At 31.4% G+C, this 26753-nt stretch overlaps 1 protein-coding gene across 1 annotated transcript in view; it reads right to left on the reverse strand.

Moving 5' to 3' along the window:
• Window positions 1–26753, reverse strand: part of LOC114328961 (uncharacterized) — a 55732-nt gene that overhangs the window by 24552 nt on the left and 4427 nt on the right. Inside the window, exons 2-7 of the mRNA XM_050647881.1 lie at window positions 20942–21318; window positions 17991–18364; window positions 16127–16426; window positions 6952–7128; window positions 6717–6809; window positions 1411–1640 (exon numbers count right to left, since the gene is read on the reverse strand). Coding sequence (XP_050503838.1) covers window positions 1411–1640; window positions 6717–6809; window positions 6952–7128; window positions 16127–16426; window positions 17991–18364; window positions 20942–21290 — 1523 coding nt within the window. The 5' untranslated portion in view covers window positions 21291–21318. The remainder of the gene's footprint in view (window positions 1–1410; window positions 1641–6716; window positions 6810–6951; window positions 7129–16126; window positions 16427–17990; window positions 18365–20941; window positions 21319–26753) is intronic.

The raw sequence follows: 26753 nt of genomic DNA on the forward strand, positions 1-26753 counted from the left end.
CTCAACTAGAGTTAAAGTTAGGCCGCCCTTTACAAATATTTATCTGTCAGCTTCCCGCTAATGAATTGCCTTTACAGCATCTTTTCCAAAAGCTTGACGGTCAAACTCAAGGTCCAAGAGCTTTTGCAGGAACTGTAGGAAATCAAATAGTGCATTGCGAAAATATGCCGGTTGTAAACTGTGACATTATTGACTCTGAGTTACCAGAAGTAGATTTAATTGACTTAAGTGCCGATCAGAAATATTTGTTTCAAATAAATTTGTGTCGCAATTTCTACAGGAGAATTTTCTGTGGATTTATTAAACCGAAGCCCTGGAAAGTTAAGTCATTCCCGGTGGCTAATGTTGGCGAATCGCATTATACGTCTTTATGTTAGCACTTAAAATCCAACATCAGAATTAAAGGAACTGACCAAATTGATTGTCACGGTATATGCTCCTTTATGGTTTCAGATCAAATGCAATTCATCATGTGTGAATGGTGCAAAGCATGTTTTACAAACAATTAAGCGTAGTCGATATTTAGAGCAAAATTTGAAAAGTTTTATAGACCCTGTAATTCAAAGAAATGCCTATTTTGTACATCCGGAAAATCTTCTGCTATTCATGCTGCATGACACTCACCCGCATATAAAAGAGCTTGGCACTTCGTCGCATTCTCAATGCAAAAACTAAGGCCAATAATGATTCATCTAACGTCCGACCATTTATTAGTCCACAAATTAATTTTGAAGCAGATGATATTGATCTTATTGATTGACAAAACAATAAAATAACTTGCCCTCTATTGCTTCAAGGTTTGAAAATAGAGGATTTGAAAAACATTATTTCCGGATCTCCCGAGAAAATCATTGACATCGCTATATTTCCCTGTCACACCCAATCTGTAGAGAGAATCGTGAAGCTCGTAACTGAAGCATTTTCATCGGTTCTTGGATCACAAAAAAGAGACAATTTTATCAAAACAAAAATTGATTCGCGCAAAGATATGCCAAAATTTGAGTCCAAAAAAGACTACAAACAATAGATAATCAAAATTAATAATCAAAATTAAGGTGGAGGGTAGGGAGTGGGTAGAAGAATAAATATGACATATTTGAAAAATATTTCAATGGGATATCATTTTTATAATAATAACATGTACTTATTACTTAACTTTTTTTATTCAAAATCATAAGTCCGTATTTTTTATTTTTTTTTTATTTTTCAACCCCCGGTAGAGGGCGGAAGATGAAATTTTTTTGAAAAATCGCAAATAAAGATTAGGTTTCTAATACTAATTGGCAACTTTTGCGCACTATTCCAAAACAGTTTTCGAAACTTCGATTTTTCGATCCACCCTAATGTACAGTGGACGCCTACGCAGAAATGCACGGCGCCTTAAGAAGAAGAAATAATTGACCGTCTTACCTGTAATTACCAAACGTTACTTCGTTAACTTGTTCGAATGCTTGCGTCTCTTCTTCGTATAGCTGAGTATTAACGTTACTATCGAAAGTGAATTTATCTCTAACTTTTGTTGTTTTTACATAGTAAAAAGATTTTTCAGGACTGTCGTCTGGTTTTCCTAATGGAAAATATAACTCACATTTATTGTAGCCTTTTTCCACCAGACCCGTTAACATCACTAGGCATTTACACTAGAATATAAAATAAAATGAAAAAAAAATTGAGTAAAGGAACATAATGAGAGCGAAAAATAATTGTTTAACAAAATATTTTTGTTATAATTATAACTTTAAAATTATTAATATTCGAGAAAAGTTGCACCGACATAAAAGTTGCGTAATTAAATTTACTACAATATAGGATTAACTGAAAATTTTAAAAATTGTCACCCTTGTTGCAAAATAGCAATACTTTCGAAAAAACCATAAAAAACAAGTATTCGCATTTTACGTTTTTCAACCATTTATGCTACACTTAGGACCTTCGTATTTCACCCAGAAAAACTTTATGATATGATAAAACAATACTGTAAATTTCATTAAGATCGGTTTAATAGATTTTGCAAAATAAATTTTGCAATCCAGGTGCGGGAGCACGCCAAATAGAATTCTATTTTAGTGACGTCACGTTGCCTAGCAACCGTCGATTCTCCCATTATGAAATTCTATTTTGTGACGTCAGCAAAATAGAATTCTATTTGGTGTGCTCTGGGCCCTGCTTTCGCAAAAAAAATTCATTTTTTCAAAATGTTGCAGCACTGAAAATAAAGCAGACAGCAAGTTGAATTTTTTTACATATAAAAGAATACTGTACCTTTCATTTGCAATTTGCAAAATTAAAATCGGTTAACTACCACGGCGTCAGAATTTTTTTTAAATAAACATTAATTTTTGGTGCTACGCGCAGGACAGCGGATACGTTCGCTCTGATTGGGCATTCCAATGACCTTTGATAATGATTGATAAATTTTAATTTTTAGTACATTTCGAAATAAATAAATAAATTTGTTTATTGCAAAATAGAAACACATACTCTGTCCCTTGAAATAACACCTTTTTTGGCAAAAACTTTCTTTGTTCATATATTTTAACTTAGAAAATAAAAGTGTATTATTTTTAAACATATGCAATTGTTTAAACAATTTTTCACAAACAATAATCAAATTAGTTTGATTTTTGTGAAATTAAAATATGAACATACAACAAAATATACAGTAAGAAAATAATACAGGGTGTTTCAATAATAATTGTCCATATAGTAACTGGAGAAACCTTAGCACAAAATACGAAGATTTAACCTAAAACACTTAAATAAAATGTGGTTGCTTACTAAGTTACAGGGTGTTTTATCTAAAAATTTAAAAACTATTTTTGCTCACCATTTTAAAACTATACGACGTATCCCTTTCATACTTGGCAAAAAGTGCGACTACTAAACATCCTACTAAATTATGATAGACAAACGTTTCTAGCTACTACCAGAGGCGTACGACGGGGATAGTGAATGGTTGACCCTTCTCAAATTCTACGGCACTGGAGGAATAATTATTTTAGTGCCATTTTTAGATTCTCCAATACTTTCTACGTAAATAATATACTCTTCATTGGTAACGATAAAGTCATTAGTTTTCGAGATATTTGAAGTTAAATATGAAACGGCACAGTTATTTTGATTAATTTATGATATGATTCATATGATTAAAATTTAAAAATTATTTATACCCAGTACTTTAAAACTATTTGGCGTATTCTTATCATACTTGGCAGAAAGTGTAGGTACTGTACACCCTACTAAATTAAGATAAATAAACGTTTCTAGCTACTACCAGAGGCGTACGACAGGGGATAGTGTCTGGTTGACCCTTCCCAAATTCTACGCCACTGACGAAATTGCTATTTTACTGTAATTTCTTAATTTTCCAATACTTTTTATGTAAATAATATACTCTTCATTCGTAACGATAAAATGATTAGTTTTCGAGATATTTGAAATTAAAAATGAAGCGACACAATACATTAATAAAAATAACCGTGTCGTTTCATTTTTAACTCCAAAGATCTCGAAAACTAATGACTTTATCGTTACGAATGAAGAGTATAATATTTTCACAGAAAGTATTGGAGAATCCAAAAATTGAACTAACATAGCAATTTCGCCAGTGGCGTAGAATTTGGAAACGATCAACCATTCATTTTCCCCCGTTGTACGCCTCTGGTAATAGCCAGAAACGTTTTTTAACATAATTTAGTAGTTTGTACAGTACCTATACTACCTGCCAAGTATTAAAAGGATACATCGAATAGTTTTAAAATGCTGAGCAAAAATAGTTTTTAAATTTTTAGATAAAACACCCTGTAACTCAGTAAGGAACCACATTTTATTTAAGTGTTTTAGGTTAAATCTTCGTATTTTCTGCTAAGGTTTCCCCAGTTACTATATGGACAATTATTAATGACACACCCTGTATATTAGATAAAGATTGTAAGAAATTTTGGTGGAAATCAACTTATGTGAATCGAACACCGCTGTCCTGCGCGTAGCACCAAAAATTAATGTTTATTTAAAAAAATTCCTGACGCCGTGTAGTCGAAGTAATGAAGCTTAAAATAGGACAAAACCTCGCAATTTTTACAGAATGGATCGATTTGCTTGAAAATTTGAGAATAAGTAGTGGATAGTCCAAGGATCAAAATCTATATGATGCCGAAAGGCGCTTTTACCATAGGGGTGGTTGCCACCCCGTCTGGGGGTGGAAATTTTTTATTATATTTTGACTGCAAAAGTTGGTAAAAACATTCATTCTAAGCAAAAAACGTTTTATACATTTTTTTGATAAAATTAACAATTTTCGATTTATTCGCTATCGAAAGTGTTAGTTTTATATCGAAAAAATCAATGTTTTTAATCAGTTTTCTGCTAATAACTCCAAAAGTGTTCGTTTTATCAAAACAACTTGACTTAATAAAAATGTACCTTTTGAAAAATAAACAAAACCGTTTTTTTAATTTTCTTTAAGACCAATAGTAATCGAGCTATACTTTATTATATGTTAGCTCTTCTTCGTCAAATGCTAAATAGTGTAGATTCAAAGTCAAAAGACGGAAAAATTATGCATTTTTCGAGGATAGCTTGTTGAAACTAATTTAAAGTATTTAAAAATATCTATCTCCAGAAATAAAAAAAAGTATCTTGCTCAAAAATTAAGTAACTTATAATGAAAAGAATGACAGTCCCTATTTTTTTCCAGCAAAAAAGTGATGGGAAGCAACCCTCTAATCACCACCCTAATTAAAATTAGTCATTGACGTTATTTGGTCTTCTTTATTTATGTAGTATTAATAGGTTCTAGAAGTTTGACTGGCTTAGAATGATTAGTTTTTAAAAAATGGTGTCAGAAGCGAAATTCAGAATAGAAAGATTAGCATCAGAGATAAGAAAAAATGTTTAAGTATGAAATTATAGGCTATTTAATTTCCAAGAACTTAGTTTGAAAAAATTTTTTCTACGGCAAAAATTGAGTGGATCGTAAATGAGTATATATCGAAAAACATTGATTTTTTCGATATAAAACTAACACTTTAGATAGCGAATAAATCGAAAACTATTAATTTTATCAAACATTTTTTGCTTAGAATGAATGTTTTTATCAACTTTTGCGGTCAAAATATAATAAAAAATTTCCACCCCCGAGATGGGGTGGCAACCACCCCCGTGATAAAAGCGCCTTTCGGCATCATATAGATTTTGATCCTTGGACTATCCACTACTTATTCTCAAATTTTCCAGCAAATCGATTCATTCTGTAAAAATTGCGAGGTGAAAAGCTTCGGTCCCTGGACTAGTGGTAGTTAACCGATTTTAATTTTGCAAATTGCGTATGAAAGGTACAGTATTCTTCTATTTGTAAAAAAAATTTTAACTTGCTATCTGCTTTATTTTCAGTCTTGCAACATTTTGAAAAAATGATTTTTTTTGTGAAAGCTGGATTGCAAAATTTATTTTGCAAAATCTATTGAACCGATCTTAACTAAATTTACAGTATTGTTTTATCATATCATAAAGTTTTTCTGGGTGAAATATGAAGGTCGTAAGTGTAGCAGAAATGGCTGAAAAACGTAAAATGCGAATACTTGTTTTTTATGTTTTTTTCGCAATTATTGCTATTTTGCAACAAGGGTAACAATTTTAAAAAATTTTAACCAATCTTATATTGTAGGAAATTTAATTACGCAACTTTTATTTTAGTGCAACTTTTCTCGAAAGTAAATACTTTTAAAGTTATACCTAATCAAAAAACGAAGAAAAAAATCGAATTTTTCCTTCATTTTTTGACATTTTGATTATTTAAACAATGCTCTGGACCTTTTTGAGTGGGAGGATAACTCAATTATTATTATATGGGTTAATTCCAAGCAATTTCTGCAAAAAAATTAGAGTCACCTCTTAACGTCCATCTCAAAACAGATCCGCCCTGGACTACTAGTTATAGGGTTTATTTGCCGATTATGACGATATTAATTTCATGTTTTTATGTTTATTTCATGTCTTTACGTTTTTACATAGTGTGTTAAATTGTTTAAATTTGTTAGTACCTGTTTGTATATATCTTCATTATAATTTATAATATTTATCTTTTAAATTTTGTCCAAATTTTGTAATGTACGTACTCTATTGACTTGTCAAAAACAAAAGAAATTTTGTATATTTGATTAAATAAATTCGATTCTATTCTATATCAGAATCTATGCACAGGGAGTTTGCTGTATGGTTGGACATCTAAAAGTTACTAGAATGACGTTATGTCATTCTTATTCTAAAAAAAGTAGACACTTGAAAAGGTGGGCTAAATTTGTTATTAATCAATTTGTAAAAAAAATAGAAAAATTCAATTTTTTTTTCTTTTTTTTTTTGTTATACCTCTCATTGAGTGTCGTCATACAGTGAATCGACTCACTGTAAACGCAAACATCATCATAAATATTAATATATAAAACTGAATAAAATAAATTTTATTTAAGGGGATTGGAGTAAAATCTTGGTCAAATGTTATTTAAATGCATTCATTTTTTTTAATCCTGAGAAAACATAAGTATTTTTAAAAAATTTAAATGCAGAATAAAAGATTACATTATTACCGAGGGTCGAAAATCCCTGAAAACTTCTATATTTATTTTAATACGTTACAGAGACAAAAAAGAAAATTTAGTATGATTTTTAATTTCAAAAATATATTACAATTTCAACAATATACATAGTAACAAACTTACATGTGTATTCCAAACCATCTCCCAAAAATCTTGACAAGTGTGAGCCATTGGCCCTTGTGTGGCTATATATAAGGTCTCTGTGTAATCCGGACCCTAAAATTAGAAACAAAAAAAAACATGTATAATTTTCCTTACATATGGTGAATCCCAAGAGTCCAAGCGGAGAAACAATTTTTATTTTTAGCGAAAAATGTCATTGTTGATAAAAACCTTACTATAAAATACAAATTCTTACTTTAATGTAATTGGCATGTATATACGTCTGCGGCCCAGGTAAATGAACCCTACTGTGTTCATTTGGCAATACTCCTTTATACCTATTACGACTTTGACTACCAGAAACGTAACATTTCTCCTGAAGATTCAACGGCACCTCCCAGAATTCTTGGTGTAGCTTTGGAACACGAGAAACCTGAAAAATATATAAATACTTCAATACCAAACACAAAAACTTTATTCATATTTAGCCTAATAAAATAAAAAAAAGTCAAAATGTAAATTCGTACAGGTTAAAACAAATTTTATATCAAAGTTTAGGTGGCTACAAAAGATATTTTCAAGAAAGTATCCAAATCATACAAGGGGATCATTGTTAAAATAATTAAAAAGGGGTCATTTTTGCAAAAAAAATACTTTTTCAACTGCTGAGGCAATTCACTTATTAATGAAGGTCTATGGGATTTTTTTGTGCAAAGTTGAAGGGTAAATCTTTCACATACGACTTACTAAATTAAATTTGACCCCCTACTTATTTAAATAATTGTATATAAAACTTTAAAAACAAATTTGCAAAAAAATATTTTTAGCGTTTTAAATAAGCACTACAAAATATTTTATTTTACAGACTAAGTTGCGCTATATTACCAGTATTAAGCAAAAAAAATTGGTCGAAAAATATTTAATATTTTTTGAGATATTAAATTTGTTTCTTAAATGTTACTATATTTTCACTTGCAAAAACGCGGTTGTTGTCAAAAAAATATTCACCTGATTAAGATCTCATTATTTTTATTTTTATGTATATTTTCGATAAATGTATTGATAAATTCAAATTTCAATTAAACTCCCCCCTAAAATGACATTTGAAAATTATTCAAATTTGTTTATAATTTGTTTTTTTAATAACGTAGCGGGGATTAAGTATTTTGAAATGCCGTTTAGATAATTGGGTTCCTGGGAATTTTTTACTAATTAACAAAATTTTTTGTCGTTTTTTCTTCTTCTCTTTTTTCTTTGAGTTATATTACTACGGGCCCTTTTAGGGTTAAATTTTATTAAGAATGTCGAATCTCTGAGTTGTAGATTCTAGACCTAAAAATATAAAGATTTAACTAAAATCTCTTAAATAAAATGTGGCTACTTACTGAGTTACTTATTTAAAAATTTAAAAATTATTGTTACCAAGTACTTTCAAACTATTTGACGTATCCTTATCATACTTGGCAGAAAGTGTGGCTATTATATACCCTACTAAATTGTGATTAATAAACGTTTCTAGCTAGTGCCAAAGGCGTGCGACAGGGAATAGTGAATGATTGACCCTTCCCAAATTCTACGCCACTGAATGATTACTATTTTAGCGAAATTTTTCGATTCTCCAATACTTTGTATGTAAATAACTTTATTGGTATCGATAGTCATCAGTTTGAAAGATATTGGAAGTTTAAAATGAATGAATCCAAATAACTATGCCGTTTCATTTTTAACGTCCAATATCTCGAAAACTAATGACCTAATCGTTACCAGTAAAGAATATATTATTTACATAGAAAGTATTGGAGAATCGAAAAATTTTGCTAAAATAGCAATTCCCTCAGTGGCTTAGAATTTGGGAAGGGGTAACCATTAACTATCCCCTGTTGTACGCCTCTGATAGTAGCTAGAAACTTTTATTTATCACAATTTAGTAGACTGTATAGTACCCACACTTTCTGCAAAGTATGATAAGGATATGCCAAATAGTTTGAAAGTACTTGGTAAAAATAATTTTTAAATTTTTAACTAAAACACCCTGTAACTCAGTAAGTAGCCACATTTTATTTAAGTGATTTTAGATCAATCTTAATATTTTTAGGTCTAGAATCTACAACTTAGAGATTCGACATTCTTAATGAAACTTAACCCTAAAAGGGTAGTAATATAACTCCAAGAAAAAAAAAGAAGGGGAAAAAAAGAAAAAAAAAATTGTTAATTGGTCAAAAATTCCTAGGAACCCAAACATCGAAACGGCATTTCAAAATATTTAATCCCCGCGACGTTATTAAAAAAATAATTTATAAACAAATTTGAATAATTTTCAAATGCCATTTTAGGGGGAAGTTTAATTGAAATTTGAATTTATCAATACATTTATCGAGAATATACATAACAATAAAAATAATAAGATTTAATACATGTGAATATTTCTTTGGCAACAACCGCGTTTTCGCAATTGAAAATAAAGTAACATTTAATAAACAAATTCAATAACTCAAAAAATATTAAATATTTTTGGACCAATTTTTTTTTATTAATACTGATAACATAGCGCAACTTCTCCTGTAAAATAAGATATTTTATAGTGCTTATTTAAAACGCTAAAAATAATTTTTTGCAAATTTGTTTTTAAAGATTTATGTATTATTATTTAAATAAATAGGGGGTCAAATTTAATTTAGTAAGTCTTATGTGAAAGATTTACCCTTAAACTTTGCAAAAAACAGTCCTATAAACCTTTATTAGTAATTGAATGACCTCAGCAGTTAAGAAAGTATTTTTTTTGCAAAAATGACCCCTTTTTAATTATTTAAACAATGATCCCCTTGTATGATTTGGATACTTTCTTGAAAATATCTTTTGTACCTTTGTACCAAAAAACTTTGATATAAAATTTGTTTCAACCTGTACGAATTTACATTTTGATTTACATGTAGTGTAATTTTATTTTACTAGACTAATTTGTTTCTGGGCAATAAAGGCCAAAAGAACAGAAATATACAACAAAGATCACAAGAAACAGAACAATAACAAATAGTGCAGTCAGTGAGTTTATTTGGCCCCGAATTCCATCCTACTGCATCAATTTACCTGATATTTTCACAGTAAGTAGGGAATTGCTCTAGAAACAAAGTCTACCCTATATCCTATGTCGCTTTTATCTAGGGGGTGGTTCCCACCCCTTTTTGGGGGTGGAAAATTTTTTGGTCAAAATAACCACGGAAATGGCAAGAAAACCTAATTCTAAGCAAAAACTGTTCTATATTTTTTTTAAACTCAATACTTTTTGAAAAATGTTATGTGTTTAATCTAATAGCACATAAAATAATACATATTTAAAATACCATTTTATATCCTACCACATTAAAAACATTGTAACCATTCTCTGGTCACACCTCCGAGGCTTCTAAAAATGCAAGCAATAACGGATGCCGAGAAAGGAAGATGAGGGAATTTTACAATTTAAAATTCACGTCCCATCTGCTCAGCGTGGTAAAGTTTCAACGAGAATAGATCCCCGTACTCTTATTAGAGTAAAAACGTACTTCATTTTCAATACTTTTTGAGTTATTCGTGGTTAAAAATTTGTCAATTTCATTAAAAAGTGACACATTTTCGGAAGGGGTTTTCTTAAAAATTATCCATCAAACGATAATATCAAACGATAATAATTCTAATAACTAAAAAAATACAAAAAAATATTAAAAAAAAAATTAAAGAAAAAAATCACTAAGAAGATTTAAACCTCCGAGGGGTTGAACCGGGTTGACATCTTATCGTAGTGACAAAAAAAAACAAAACAAAACAAAAAAAAACAAAAAAAAAATACAAAAAAAGAATACATTTATTTTAAATAATTAACATTAATATTTTTATTTGTAAAATGTATACACTATGTGTTTTTGATAAACATTAAGTATAATATATTTATAATATTTATTAACATAATATGTACATTAGCTGTAATCTGTAGGTAAAATAAGAAGTAAAATATTGTAATATTATTATAATAACCATGTTTCACTAATTGGCAATATCTTTAATACATTTACTTTTGATTGAGACTGGCCGAATGACTATACGCTCTGAGCTTCGCTGGTGTCGCTCCTAACGGATTACTATTCAACTTTCACCGGTAATTTTTAAATTTATTATTTAATTGTTATCGCTTAATATTTACAACGCTAAAAAGTAATTAAATTGTAATAGATTTTTTTAAGATTTTGCTAATCATTTTGACGTTCTATTGATGAAATATAATTTCTTACTTCGGATACTTTCACAATTATCGTGTAGATGGCGCTAAGATTAATATTACGGAACATTAAAAAAACGTAATTTCAGTATTTAAAACGTAAGTATATTTAAGGTAAAAATATATACCACAGCTTTGACCAACTAATATTTTTTATAATAAATGTTTTTAATTTTAATTTTAAATTAATCACTTTGACATTTATGTCAAATTTCCGGTAAACGTTTACAGACTTGTCACTACTGGCGCTCGCGAGTTTATAAATATCCCCTCTACGTACGAGCTCACAGCGTATAGTCCAAGCCAAAAATAAATCAAACCAAAAACTATATAAAACATTTTTGTTTTGTAGCTTATGAAAAATCAAAGAGATTTGTTTCTTTATAAATTTACAGAATTTACAAAACAGTCATCAGACCAATAATGACATACACGACAAAAACGCGATCCGAAAAAAAAAAGGACACAAAGAATGCTAGAAACAACAGAGATAAAGGCCCTTTGAAAAATCGTTGGTAAGACACTATGGGACCGAGCTAGAAGTACAGAAATACGATGAAGATGTAAGGGGAATAACATCAAGAACTCGGTAAGAAAGAGAAGAGTAGAACGGAACAATCGTATAAGCCGAATGACAACCCAATAGGAAGACGATCAGTGGAAAATCCACGAAAACGATGGAACGGCAAGTTACTGGAGGCACAATGAAAAACATACAGAGTTAAGTCTACACAAAATGAAGATAAAGCAGATTCCACTTAGTCCAATCAACAGCCATTTTCTCGTGGAATTTTGAGAACCTAGGTCGATTTGTCGAATTCCTTGAACATTTGAATGTAGGTAGTAATTAAAAACTTTGTCAAAATGTACCCTATGCCGAACTGCGTTTTTGCCCTGGGGTGAAAACATCGATCTAGGGGATGAAAATTTTTTAAATCGATGGAAATAGATAGAGTGATCAATTATGAGTAAATTTTGGTTTATAAAATTTTTTTGCAATATTGACACTTTCCATTCGATTGAATCTATTCATTTTTCATTGAAAAAACTCACGTTTTATAACCGTTTTTCATGAATAACTTAAAAAAATTTATTTTAGAGAAAAAATTGTAGCTAATAAAAAACAAAGAGATTCGCGTCTGAAAGACCTATGTAAACCCAACAACTACTGAGTTATTGCACTTTAAAGGATGGTTATTTTCGAAGGAGATCGAAATGGAGAACCTTTTTATAGGTAGAATGATGTCAGTGAAATTTGCAATTGATAAAGAGGTATTGAATGTTGTGTGTGTATGCTCCTCAAACAGGTCTGGGTGAGAATGAAAGAAGAGCTTTCTATGATCAATTAGGAGACGTACTGAGTGATATTCCAGCAGAGGAGAAAGTTATAATAGGAAGTGATTTCAATGCACATGTGGGCCAAACTAAGACAGGATATGAAACAATACATGGGGGATTAGGCTTTGGAACTAGAAATGAAGCTGGAGATGACATGCTTGAATTAGCAACAGCATTGGATATGGCGATTGTTAACACATTCTTTAAAAAGATAGAAACTCAACTTATTACCTACAAAAGTGGACAACATCAATCCCAAATAGACTACTTCATGATAAGGAAAGAAGACATACGTGAATGCAAGAATTGCAAGGTAATAGTTAGTGAGACAGTAAGCCAACAACATAAGCTGCTTGTTTTGGACATCGAAGTAAAAAGCGAAACTAAACAAAAATATCGGAGAGGACCACAAAAAATCAAGTGGTGGATGCTAAAAGATGAGAAGGAAGGTCTATTCAGGGAAAGAATAGTAGAAAGAATATGTTGGAACATGACACAATTTGGAGAAAAATGGCCAATATTATTAGAGAGACGGCTATTGAAATACTTGGGAAAACGTCAGGAAAGAAGTTTGAGGATAAAGAGACTTGGTGGTGGTCAAATGAAGTACAAGGAAAAATAAAAGAGAAGAGAAAATTATATAAAAAGTGGCAAGAAACCAGATCGGACATAGATCTTCAAAACTATATGGTCGCCAAAAAGGAAGCGAAAGTAGCAATAGCAAAAGCTAAAGCAGAAGCGTATTCAAACCTATACGATCAACTTGATACCAGGGAAAGCGAAGCAAAGATATATAAAATAGCCAAACAGAGAGCAAAGAAAGCAAGAGATTTTAATCAGATTAGATGTATCCGAGATGAAAATAATAAAATACTAATTCACGAAAAGGATGTCAAAAAGAGATGGAGAAAGTATTTTGACAGTTTATTAAATGAAGAATTTGACAGACAGCCTGTGGAGTTAACGGAGACAGTAACAGCAATGGTTACCAGAATAACAAACGAGGAAGTGGCTCAAGCGCTTCAAAAAATAAAGAAAGGAAAAGCAGTCGGACCAGATGGTATTCCTGGGGAAGTATGGAGAGCATTGGGAGAGACAGGAATAAGTTGGCTAGCAGGTCTATTTAATAGAATTATGGAAGTTGGACAAATGCCAGACGAATGGAGAAGCAGTATATTAGTACATGTCTACAAAAACAAGGGAGACATACAACAATGCACAAACTACAGGGCTATAAAACTACTTAGCCACACCATGAACATATGTGAGAGAGTAATTGATAGACGGATACGTGAAGAAACCGATATATCCGATAATCAATTTGGCTTTATGCAGGGCAGATCAACAACAGATGCAATTTTCATTGTAAGGCAACTGATGGAAAAATACAGGAATAAAGAGACCAACGCTCATATGGTATTCATTGATCTTGAGAAAGCATATGATAGAGTTCCTCGAGAGATTCTGTGGTGGGCACTTAATAAGAAAGGAGTCCCTGGCGAATATGTAAAGATTGTGAGAGATATGTATGAGGGAGTAACGACTAGTGTTAGAACAGGTGTGGGAGAGACTGATAAATTTCAGGTGAAAGTAGGATTGCACCAAGGCTCGGTGCTTAGTCCTTATTTATTCTCATTAGTTTTGGACCAGATAACAGCGAAACTACAGGGTAGTATTCCATGGTGCCTAATGTATGCTGATGATGTAGTGTTAATAGGAAATAGTGAAAGAGACTTAGAACAAAAACTGGAACAGTGGAGACAAGCTCTGGAGGAAAAAAGTTTAAAACTTAGTAGGACAAAAACAGAGTATTTGGAATGTTCATTTAAAGATGGAGTTACTACAAATAAAATGGTATCTTTGGATGGTGAAATGATTGTGAAAAGCAATAGTTTTAAGTACCTAGGATCGGTATTACAGAGTAATGAAGAAATAGATGGAGATGCATGCAGTAGAATTAGGGCTGGATGGATGAAGTGGAAAGAAGCGAGTGGTGTGTTGTGGACAGAAAAATTCCAATGAAGCTGAAGGGAAAATTCTATAAAACAGCCATAAGACCGGCTATGATGCACGGAACTGAATGTTGGGCAGTGAAAAAGAAAGAGGAACAAAGAATGCATGTGGCGGAAATGAGAATGCTTAGATGGATGAGTGGAGTGACAAAGAAGGATAAAATTAGAAATGAGTATATTAGGGGAAGTCTAGGTGTGGCACCAATTGATGCCAAAATGAGAGAGCATAGGTTAAGATGGTTTGGTCATGTTCAACGTCGAGACGTTAATCACCCAATACGAAGAATAGCTGAAGTGCAGATTCCTGGAAGGAGTAGGAGAGGAAGACCAAAGAATACCTGGGGGAAGATGATAAGGCAGGACATGTTGGTAAAGGGGATTAACATTGATATGACCCAAGATAGAATTGTGTGGAGAAATGCAATTAGGGAAGCCGATAAGCCAAAGAGAATGATGATCGAAATGGAGAACCTTTAATCTCAAATAACTCGAATGTGTTGCAGTTTTTTGGAGAACTTAAGACATTTTTTAAATCTCATTAAAACACCTTTCAAATAAGCTCTAACAAAAGTTTTTTGCCTAAGAACTTACTGACTTATGATGAAAATAAAGTCGCTCTCTGCTTTTTTCTGTTTGAAATGTAAAAATTAAACCCTCATCGTTACAATCCTTATAGAAATGAATAGCTTCCGACTTGAAATTAACTTTATTTAGGTACAATTAATACGATCCATGTGATTTGACTGGTTTGGAATGCTTAGTTTAGAAAAAATTGTTGATTAAACCGAAAATGACATTTTTAATTTTTTTTAAACAAGTGCATTTTTCTTAAATAAATCCAAAAGTATTCATAATATGAAAAAATGTTTCAAATATTAATTGTGGAATTTCTTTTACTGAAAAATTTGATTTTTTTTTGTTTTTGTATCATGAATACTAGGTTTATTTAAGAAAAATGCACTGTTTTTTAAGTTATAATTATGTCATTTTCGATTTAATCAACTATTTTTTCTAAACTAAGCATTCCAAACCGGTCAAATCACACGGATCGTATCAACTATACCTCAATAAAGTTAATTTCAAATGGGAAGCTATTCAATTCTATTAGGATTTTAACGACGATAGTTTATTTTTACATTTCAAAAAGAAAAAAGTAGAGAGCGACTTTATTTTCATCATAAGTTAACCAGTTCTTATGGAAAAAAACTTTTTTCAGAGCTTGTGTGAAAGATTTTTTAATGAACTTTAAAAGATGTCTATTACGTTCTACCAAAAAATTGCACCACATTCGAGTTATTTGAGATTGAAGGGGTTTCGAGGTTCTTCGAAAATAACCATCCTTTAAAGAACTAATAACACAGTCGTTATTGGCTTTACCTAGGTCTTTTTGACGCGAATCTCTTTATTTTTTTATTAACCACAATTTTGTTCTTAATGAATTTTTCTATAAAATTAAATTTTTTTAAATTATTTATGAAAAACGGTTATAAAACGTGAGTTTTTCAATAAAAAAATACATAGTTTCAATCGCAAATAACTTGGAAAGTGTCAATTTTGCAAAAAAAATTTATCGACCAATATTTACTCAGAATTGGTCACTCTATCGATTTCCATAGTTATTTTGATTACATCCCCTAGATGGGGTTGTTTTCACCCCCAGGGCAAAAGCGCAGTTCGGCATAGGGTAGATTTTGAAGAAGAGTGTCAACAGAGCTTAAACCCAAATTTTCATTTCGGTGTTGATTCTCAAAATTCCACGGTTTTATAGTTTTTTACCGCTGATGAGTGGTCTAACTGTATTAAGTAATATTATAAACAAAAGTTCTTACCTCACAAGCTTTTTTTAGCTCCTCAATTGTGAGCACATTCCCAGCGGTCTCGAGATAGCGGATATTCTCTAAATGCAGCTTGAAATCCTCCGACAGTAACTGTGTTGTTTCCAGGTCGGGTTGTCGGGGATAATAGGCCTTTCTGTACCCCTTGCAATGTTTAGATGCACCTGTACACTCCTTCAAAGCGCCTGTCTGGCAAAATCCACAAGGCGGAATATAGAGGTTTTCATTAGACAAAGATTTCCGCCTTGTTTTGGGGCAGCAACTGCATCGCTTTGGTTGTTGACATTTGACTATCTGATAAACAGAAGATATTTTTTATTTAAATGTGTTTTAAGTATATTTTAATATTACATATATTATTATATTATTTTATATTTATTACTCTGGGCTAGCTAAGTTATTTATAGCAATTTTATTGCTGGAATCGAATCTTATAATTCTATATATTAATAATATAGGTATGTAAAGTCCGCAGATAGTATGTTACTATTTTTATAAACAAAATGGCGCCCCCAAATCGTGTATTTTTCAATTATTGCTCTATAACTCCAAGCTTTTAACTTTACACCAAAAACACCCAAATAAAAATTTACCGTAATTAAATTCTGCATAGAGACATGTTTGTCCCGATTTACTTCAACGAAAATTTTCCTCGGAAAATGCGGGGTTTTCCAACGAAATCTCTAATTTTCAACTAAAATTTTAGGTAAGTAATTATTTATCAATAATTAAATAACTTGGTACATAAAAGCCCTTTCCTTATAGATTATATTTCAAGAAGCCGATGGAAATTGAATGAACAGTTTAGTAACAATTAAATTGTTAATTAACAATTTACGGTCGATATAATAAACATAATAATTATGATACATAAGAATAACCTAGTTTTTAATATTATAATATATATGTTATGTGTCTTTTAAAGATATGAAAATTTTTGTGGAGAAAGACGACCGAAATAAAAAGGTGATGGTTCGAAAATTACCATCCTATTGTTTATATCTTCACCGTACATGCCGGTCAACTTTGACCAGTTGTATCTCAGGAACCACTCATCGCAATTAAACGTTTCTTCTTTTAAAAGAAGCGTCCTGCCGCGTTCTTTGTTCTTTCCAATACCGTTTTCATGATTTAATTTAATGTAATAGTTGCCGAGATATTCTATTTCTTTATAAGCCAAAAAATTGTTTATAATTTTAAAATATTCCTGAGGCCGCTTAAACAGTCCCATTTTAATTCTGTAAAGTACATTAGATAGGTATAGTGCCTTTTTATACAAAAATCATAGTTATACTACCTATGTATCATAATTATTATGGTTATTATAGTGACCGTAAATTGTTAAGTAACAATTTAATTGCTACTAAACTGATCATTCAATTTCCATCGGCTTCTAGAAATATAATCTATACCAAAAGGGCTTTTATGTCATCAAGTTATTTAATTATTGATAAATAATTACTTACCTAAAATTTTAGTTGAAAATTAAAGATTTTGTGGGAAAATCCCGCATTTTCTAAGGAAAATTTTCGTCGAAGTAAATCGGGAAAAACATGTATCTATGCAGAATATAATAACGGTCAATTTTTATTTGAGTGTTTTTGGTGTAAAGTTAAAATCTTTGGAGTTATAGAGCAATAATTAAAAACAACACGATTTGGGGGTGCCATTTTGTTTATAAAAAACGTAGCACACTATCTGCGGACTTTGCATACCTATATTATTAATATATAGAATCATAAGATTAGATTCCAGCAATGAAATTGCTGGTAAATAACTTTTCTCAAAAATGGCATATTCTTCGATAATCTGCCCAGACTAAATATATATTTTCAATTAAGACGTGTGTTATACAAACCTTGCAGCTGTTCATGATACTTGGAACAGCTTCATAAATGGTACAGTTTCCACATGTCTCTTGCGATTTTCTCCTCTCGATAACGGACTTGACGACGTGAGCTTCGCACTTCTTTGAGCAATTGCAACATTTTTCCGAATCAAACGTCGATAAGTTGAGATTGGAGACACTTTTGGCTGTGTTGAGCCTATTGAACGCTACAGGTTTAACATCGGCGATACTAGGGTTTGAACCCAAATCGATTGTGAGGCTGGCATTTGATCCCCGACGCTCTAACAGTCCTTTGGCTTTGATTTTTACTGGGATGGTGACGGGTCCATCGGAAAAATCGTGTAGTGTCATTACTTCTGGTAAGGTTTTCAGAGTTTGTGATCCTGGAAATATGTAATGAGAGAAAAGTAGCTTATGGATTTACATATTTCATTGCACTTAAACATATTTTGATAGATTTAAGTTGTATTCTATCTAATTTACATACGGTTGAATGATTCTAAAGGTGCCGGTGGGGGATGGCGTCCATCGCAGTGTTATAGTCGGTGTATGAGAGAGAAAGAATTCGAAATAATGAAATAACAATAATATAGTGGTTCCCAAACCTTTTTTTAGTGCGTCATTAACTTTGACGTCATATAGGATTTTAAGAATGTCGCAAATCATTACATGACATTTTAGTTAAATCTGACAGTTGTCAGAGTGTTTATATTTATATAAACATCAATATTTATACAAACATTTGTCAGATTATTATTATTTAAATTATTTTAATGTAAAAATAAATAAATATAAACTCAAATTTCACTATACAATGTCCGAATATACAGGGTGTCTGCGTAACTTGGAACCATATGGGAAACTTTTTTAATATCAATTTTACGAAAAAAAGTCAATCTTTATAAAGTGCTCTGCATAGTCTAAAACCTAAGATGCAATCATCAGATATCAAATTTTGTCAACAGTATACGAGGTATGTCAAAAAATATGAATTTCACTCAAGAGCAAACTATCTTTATATTTCAAAATATCAAAAAATTTTATTATGAAAAGTTATTTGTAATTAAAAACCATATTCAAATATGCAATAACAGCCTTCTACTTGAAAAAAAATATTTCTGAAATTTTCCTAAATGACCGATTCCGAACATCATTTTTATTTATTAGACATGTAATAACTCTTTTATTAATAATTTTAGGAAAAAAAGTTATTCTTCATAAAAATCTGTGCATAGTCTAAACCTCAAGATGCAACCACCAGTTATCCAAGTTTGTTAATTTTATACGAGGTGTGTCAAATAATATGAATTTAGAAAGTCATATTATTTGACACACCTCGTATAAAATTAACAAACTTGGATAACTGATGGTTGCATCTTGAGGTTTAGACCATGCACAGATTTTTATGAAGAATAACTTTTTTCCTAAAATTATTAATAAAAGAGTTATTACATGTCTAATAAAAAAAATGATGTTCGAAATCGGTAATTTAGGAAAATTTCAGAAATTTTTTTTTTCAAGTAGGAGGCTGTTATTGCATAGTTGAATATGGTTTTTAATTACAAATAACTTTTCATAATAAAATTTTTTGATATTTTGAAATATAAAGGCAGTTTGCTCTTGAGCGAAATTCATATTTTTTGACATACCTCGTATACTGTTGACAAAATTTGATATCTGATGATTGCATCTTAGGTTTTAGACTATGCAGAGCACTTTATAAAGAATGACTTTTTTTCGTAAAATTGATATTAAAAAAGTTTCCCATATGGTTCCAAGTTACGCAGACACCCTGTACCAGTGACATAAAATATTTATATTTATGTCGCTGAAAAATACTAACCTAGAAATTATAATTGTCATTTTACCATATGATCGAATATTTTCGTGTCAAATTATCTTTACTCGCCTCATTGAATGGTTATCTATTTAGAATTTATAGTATTGTAATCGCCAACCAATTATACATCTATAATATGTATAAATCCGTTTTAATATGCAAATACCCGTCAAGGAATACATAATTTTCTAAGTTCAATGTATAATAATCACAGATGTACGTTTTTTTCAGTCACTTCCAACTGTAATGCGTTAGAGAGAATTCGATAATCTGTGACGCAATGAAAGAAGGGTTTGGGACGATCTATATAAAATTTATTTCATTATTTCGAATACTTTCTCTCAGTGCCGGCGCTAGGGTATAAGGTGCCCGCCTGCAAAACTAGCACAGCCCCCCACACATACACACACACATACATACAGATACTCGTACAACCCCAGACTCGGGGACATTATGTGTGTTCTAATGGAACAGTGAGACCCACATGTCCGAAGATAAAACCGGCCACATTGCGTAACCTGGAGTCGTACCTATTTGACCGTTAAAATAAAAATAATTCGTTGCAAAATGAAACTGTAAAAAACTAACACCATTGGAAGCAATTCTGCGATACAAAATATTATTGTAAGTGTGTTCACGAAAAAAATAACATAAAAAAAAAGTTTAAAAAAATATGTTAAAAAAGTTAAATAAAGATAAACAAATAAATACAAAAAAAAACAATGAAAAAAAAAAGGAATTAAAACAAAACAAAAGACTACATAAATAAAGCATTAAAAAACCAAAAAAATATAATTAAAAAAAATAAAAAAATATACATATAAAAAAATGCACTTAACAGAAACACACAAATTTTACTAACATAATTATTATATTTTTATCCTAGGGTGTGAGAATTTGAACAATCAATTTATTTATATTGAATAAGTCTGGCTAATTGGTTTATGCCAAAGCCAATTATAAATAAAAATAAATAAAAAAATTCAATGGACAAAGAGACAGACACAGATCAAGTCAGTGAAGTATATAAACACGTTATAAAAAGGGCGCCTATGTCTGTTTTGCAGGTACCTTATACTTTAGCGCCGGGACTGTGTTGGCTAAAAAATTTAATATTTACCTGAAATGCTAGTATTTGACGCAAATTTCTTTAAATTCGAATTCAAGCTGGGAGCCAACATTGACTTATGTGGTCCATCTTCGAAATCACAAGAGAGTTTTTGTTTGATTTGTCTCTTGGGGGTGTTTGGCATGGAAAATACATCCCGGGACACTTCGAGGCTCGTCGATTGAGCTGGTGGATCTGAATCGAGGCTAACAGCCTTCAATTTCTTAGAAAGAGTCGGAGTCTTCGGCGACTGAACTATTAAGACTGGCTGTTCTGCAGCAGTTAACGTTGACTGGTCTGACAGATCTAGTCTAGGAAATATTCTTTCCTTTTTTGGCGGTGTTGTCGTTATCTCTTCCATTATATTTGAGCGTATGTTCTATTGCAACCTGCAATAATCGAAACGAAAAATAGGTTATAGTGTTTTTGCATTTATGTGGGGATTATAGATGCAAAAGTATATATATATATATATATATATATATATATATATATATATATATATATAATAAGGGAAATAATCAAGTATTGTATATATTGTGTCAAAAGTAATCATCACGCAATTCTCATAGTACATAGGAAACAACCTTGTAAAAAAAAACAGCTGAAGTCAGCCGAACCCTATTTTAGCACCTTGTAATGGCCCCTATCTTCGTTACAGAATAAGAACTAGACGATGGTCTTGAAGGCAGGAGAGACAGGCGGATAGAGCAGAAGAACCAATTATGCATAAACATTACATCGACCGCATTCTGCATTCTACTTGGAAGGGAATTGAGAAACGATCGTGCGCGAATAGCGGAGAAATATTGCAACTTTCTTAAATAATTCATATTGTCAATTGAAATTGTCAAATTGACGTACATTTCATATATACTGTCATTGAAGAAGAAAAATTATATGTTGCTCCACAATATTGATATGATATGCAATTATTATATAAAGGTAAATTTAATTAATTGTATTTTGCTTGCAGTACTGCATTTTAATAACTTATTTTATTTACTACATACAATTGTTTACGTTTTAATAACATAACCTGAATGTTATTTTTTGGACTATGGCCTTGACAATTATCCAGTAATCAGGACTAATATAATTGGCTAATATAATTAAAAGTGCGAATAAAGTTGCAGAGCGTAGAAATAGGTGTCGCTTTGCCGAACTTGCACGGTCCCAATACGTGTAGTACAGTTTTTTAAAATACAGAACACCCTGGTCCATGGGCTGTAATAATGGGTTACATTTGGTGGTAGGAAAACAGCTTTAATTTCATCACATATAAGTTCCTTTACTTCAGGGTGTGATGTGGTGTCTGGGAAAAGTAGGGCTCTGTTGGGAAACCCCACTTCCTTATTGAATTTTGAAACAGATGGAACAAATTGTTTGTCAAACCATTCCTTAAAAAGTGCACTATTCATCCATGCTTTCCTCTGGGTTCTCTACTAAGCAAAGCGTTCATGTTAACGTCTTTCAAAGCTCGTGGTTTTTTAGATTTGCCAATGACTGTTAACGGTATTTTGCTGGTTACCACGGGCGCCCATATAAACATTTTCAGGGGGACAGACGTGAAGATGTTGCACATTAGTTTTGTATACTTTGGATAACCATACATAGTTTACAGCACCCGAAAAGCCAGGGGGGCACGGCCCCCCTGCCCATGGGTATGGGCTCTCATGCTGGTTACTGAAGCATTACAACAGACCATGACAGTCAAACGTTACTTACTTATAATATAGGCTAACTTTCGGATAATCCGAACTTTTTCGGAATTCAAACAGGTTGTCCCCCCAATTAGTTCGGATTTGCGGGGTTTTACTGTACTAATTTGCTCACCCTGTTAAATCAAAACCACTGAAATGCAGTGAAATCCGTAAAAATCCATTTACATAATTAATAATTTTTCATTTGTCTGCGATGGTTAAGGAATATCTTTTTTGTTTATAAGCCATTTTTCATTTTTCATTTACATTACTTAACATCACAAAATAATAATAATTGTCATGAAAAATTCAGACATGTTCAACAAGTCGAGACATGAATTATTGTGAAATTGAGTATTTTACAAAAAATATTTTTATTGTGTATTCATAATGTAAAAGTATATGTTGCATTAGCTTTTATGGACAGATCTAGGTGATGGAAGAGTTGAGACAACGTCCAGGAGAAAATTGTAAAGCCAAACCACTATCATATTGTGGAAAATGTACTGTAACATTGTGTAAAAATTGATTTTTACAAATAAAAATGTTAATTCCGATAACTGGTTTTAAATCATTCATACTTACATACTTGCAATTATGATAACACTAACCCCCAGGGATCTGTTTATAAGATGGTTCAAAATTCAAAAATGCAAGGATATAAAACAATTTCATAAATATTTCCATATTAAGAACAATATTACTGATTATTTCATTCGTAGGAGATTCTGACCAATAGAAAGCTACAGAAATAAAAATTAAACTGATAATTTTTGATAACATCCCGTCGTCAAGTATATTACGTCAGAATTAATGTTTTAAAAATTATAAAAGTGATGACTTTCAACTGTCAAATATTTATAACAACTGTGTGTTTAATTGTACTAATTTGTACTTACATAAATAAATTACAATAAAATTTTGGTTTTGAACAGTTTTATTCATGAAATAATCGCAACAAATTGTACTCGATCTCTAAAATTATTATCGAATTTTTGCCCTCGCGACACTTTGACATAATTTCACTCCCCTTCGGGTCGTGAAATTAAAACTGTCAAAGTGTCACTCGTGAAAAATTCGATAATTTTAGAGCTCTTGTGCAATTACTACTGATAATTCTATAAAGCAAAATTTTTAAATTTGAAAAAAAAATTTGGGTGTTAACCCGTTAACTGCTGATCTATTCTAGGTACGGATGGTATTCTAGGATGGGGTCTAAAGTAAAAGGGTTGATTTAGCCTCGTTTGTCTACTGGGAACATGAAGGCTAATTTTCTCCAATAGTTGAGGACCAAAATTATTGGAGTGTAGTATACTATAAACTATAAAACATTGTGAGATCCTTATGCATGCGTCGGATTTGGAGAGAAGTTATGTTGAGAGACTTTTCTATATTTGAATAGTTAATTTCATCAACCCTCTGGTTTTGTTTAAATGCAACAAATCTTAAGAACTTGTGTTGAACTCTCTCAATAGCTTGAATATGGGTGTTATAGTGTGGAGACCAAACACATGAACAGTAATCTAGGTAGGGTCTCACAAGTGAACAATACAATATTTTTATGGATGGGATATTTAGAAAGTCTTTAGCACAACGTTTGATAAACTCTAAAAGTTGAAGTGATTTTAAGACAATAGATGAGACATGGGGGATGTAGGATAAGCTGGAATCGAGCACAACACCTAGGTCTTCTATCTGAGATACAGAGTCTAAAGGACAATCCTTAATAGTATAGATATGATTTGTAGGAGTTCTATTTCGACCAAAAACCATTAAGTGACACTTATTAACATTAAGTTCCATTCGGTTGCTATCACACCAATAGCTCAACCGATCCAAATCAGATTGTAATTTTTGATAGTCACCATCATTCTCGATTTTCAAATATAATTTTAAATCGTCAGCAAACATTAGGAAAAAAACAAAAGTGGAAACAAGAGGCAACATCATTAACATAGACATTGAATACATATCAGCAAGGAATGTGTTAATGGGTTAAGGAAGGTTATGCTATTGGTTAATTACCTGTAATGTTCATTTCAATATAGAATTAAGTAATACTACAAATAAAATGATAACTTTGGATGGTTAAATGATTGTGCTAAATAAAAGTTTTAAGTATGTAGTATTGTATTAGTATTACAGGGTAATGAATTGGAAGGAAGTGAGTGGTGAGTTGTGTGATTTATTGAAGTGGTGAGTGGTGAAATATTTCAATGAAACTGAAAGGTATATTCTAAAAAGCTACCATAAAACCAGGAGTTGCACCAATTAATGCTAGAATGAGAGAGTATAGGTTAAGTTGATTAAACAGGCATGTTTAATAGCAAGATACTAATCACTCAATGCAACGAATTTCAGATTTGCAATTTCTTGGAATGAGTAGGAAAAAGTCAAGTGCTATTTTTGTTTTGTACTTTTGTATGGTGTAGAAGTGTGGACACTAGAAGTGTCAACCATGAACAAAATTGAAGCATTGGAAATGTAGATTCATAGATGGATGCTGAAGATACCTTGGACAGCAAGAAAAACTAATGAGAAAGTACTAAGGAGGGTCAGCAAAGATAGAGAATTGTTAAAGACTGTTAAACACAGGAAAATGTCTTATCTGCGAAATATATTAAGGGGAGTCAATATAAAATACGACAACTGATCCTTAAAGGCAAAATAGAGGGCCGTAGAAGTGTAAGAAGAAGACAAGTTTCTTAATTAAAAAACATTTCTGGACCTCGGAGGTAAACTGCACTACGTCATTTCGAGCAACTGTGAAGTAGAGCACTTTGAATATTATAAAAATCTGATATATCCCATAAAAAAATCTGATGTATCCCATAGTAATTGTTCGAAGGACAATGTGACCATATTTTAATGATAATATATAACCAAGTTGTATAATCCAACTAAAAAAGTAACTGGATTAAAAAAACTGATTCAAAACACCATGACGACATAGTGTAGTTTACCTTTGAGGTCCATATTTGTGAAGGGACTCATATCAAATGGAGGAGAATAATTATTCCATGTTGCAGGGGATCGGGAAACCTAAACGAATGGATGCGCAGATACAACGAGTTAGTGTCTCTCTTTGGGTCAATTTGTATTTTTAAGTTATGACTTTTTGGCATATACATTATACTAGTGACGTCACCCATCTGGGCATGATTATAATAGAGGTCGTGTGATAGCTCATTTGAACGGTAATTCAATTCCCTATTCAGTAATATAAACATTAACATAATTATTTATACAGGGTGTCCAAAAAAAAATTTTAAATTAAATTTATTGACATAAAAGGAAGAATGTATGTAATTTATTTAATTCAAAATACATTTTACTGCTCTCAGAAAACAGAAAAAAATGTTTATTTAAAAAATAATTATTGCTTTTTGCTTAAATTAAATGTTCAATCTGTCAAGAGGCAGCTGGGTGGCTGCTTTAATATTGAATTTAAGCAAAAAACAATATTTATTTGTCAAATAAACATTTTTTCGTGTTTTCTGATAGCAGTAAAATGTATTTTGAATTAAATAAATTACACACATTCTTCTTTTTATGTCAGAAATATTTTTTGACACCCTTTATAAATAATTATGTTAATGTTTATATTCTGTTATCAGTTTGCTGATGACCAGGTTGTTATAGCAAACGATAAAGATGATTTAGAGTACATGGCAAGGAAATTACAAGAAGAATATAGAAAGTGGGGACTAGAAATTAATACAGAAAAAACAAAATACCTGCCAATAGGTACCGAACTATCGAACATCACATTAGAAAATAATGAAATCATCATGCCCTGCGACCATTACACATATCTAGGAATCGTTTTTGACACAACGGGGAAAGATGATGAAGAAATAAAGAGAAGAATAACACAATCCAGAAAAACAATAGGTTGTCTAAACAGCGTACTGTGGAATCATGAAATAGGAAAAAGAAGAAAACACAATATCTACGAATCTCTTATTAAAAGCAGTCTATTGTACGGAGCAGAAACTTGGCGGATAACCGAAAACAACAGAAGAAAACTGGAGGCAGTAGAAATGGACGCTTTTAGAAGATCAGTAGGAGTGTCACGCAGAGAGAGAATACGTAATGATGAGATAAGACAGCGAATGGGG

Source organism: Diabrotica virgifera, chromosome 3, assembly GCF_917563875.1.
Source record: "Diabrotica virgifera virgifera chromosome 3, PGI_DIABVI_V3a".
NCBI lineage: Eukaryota > Metazoa > Arthropoda > Insecta > Coleoptera > Chrysomelidae > Diabrotica > Diabrotica virgifera.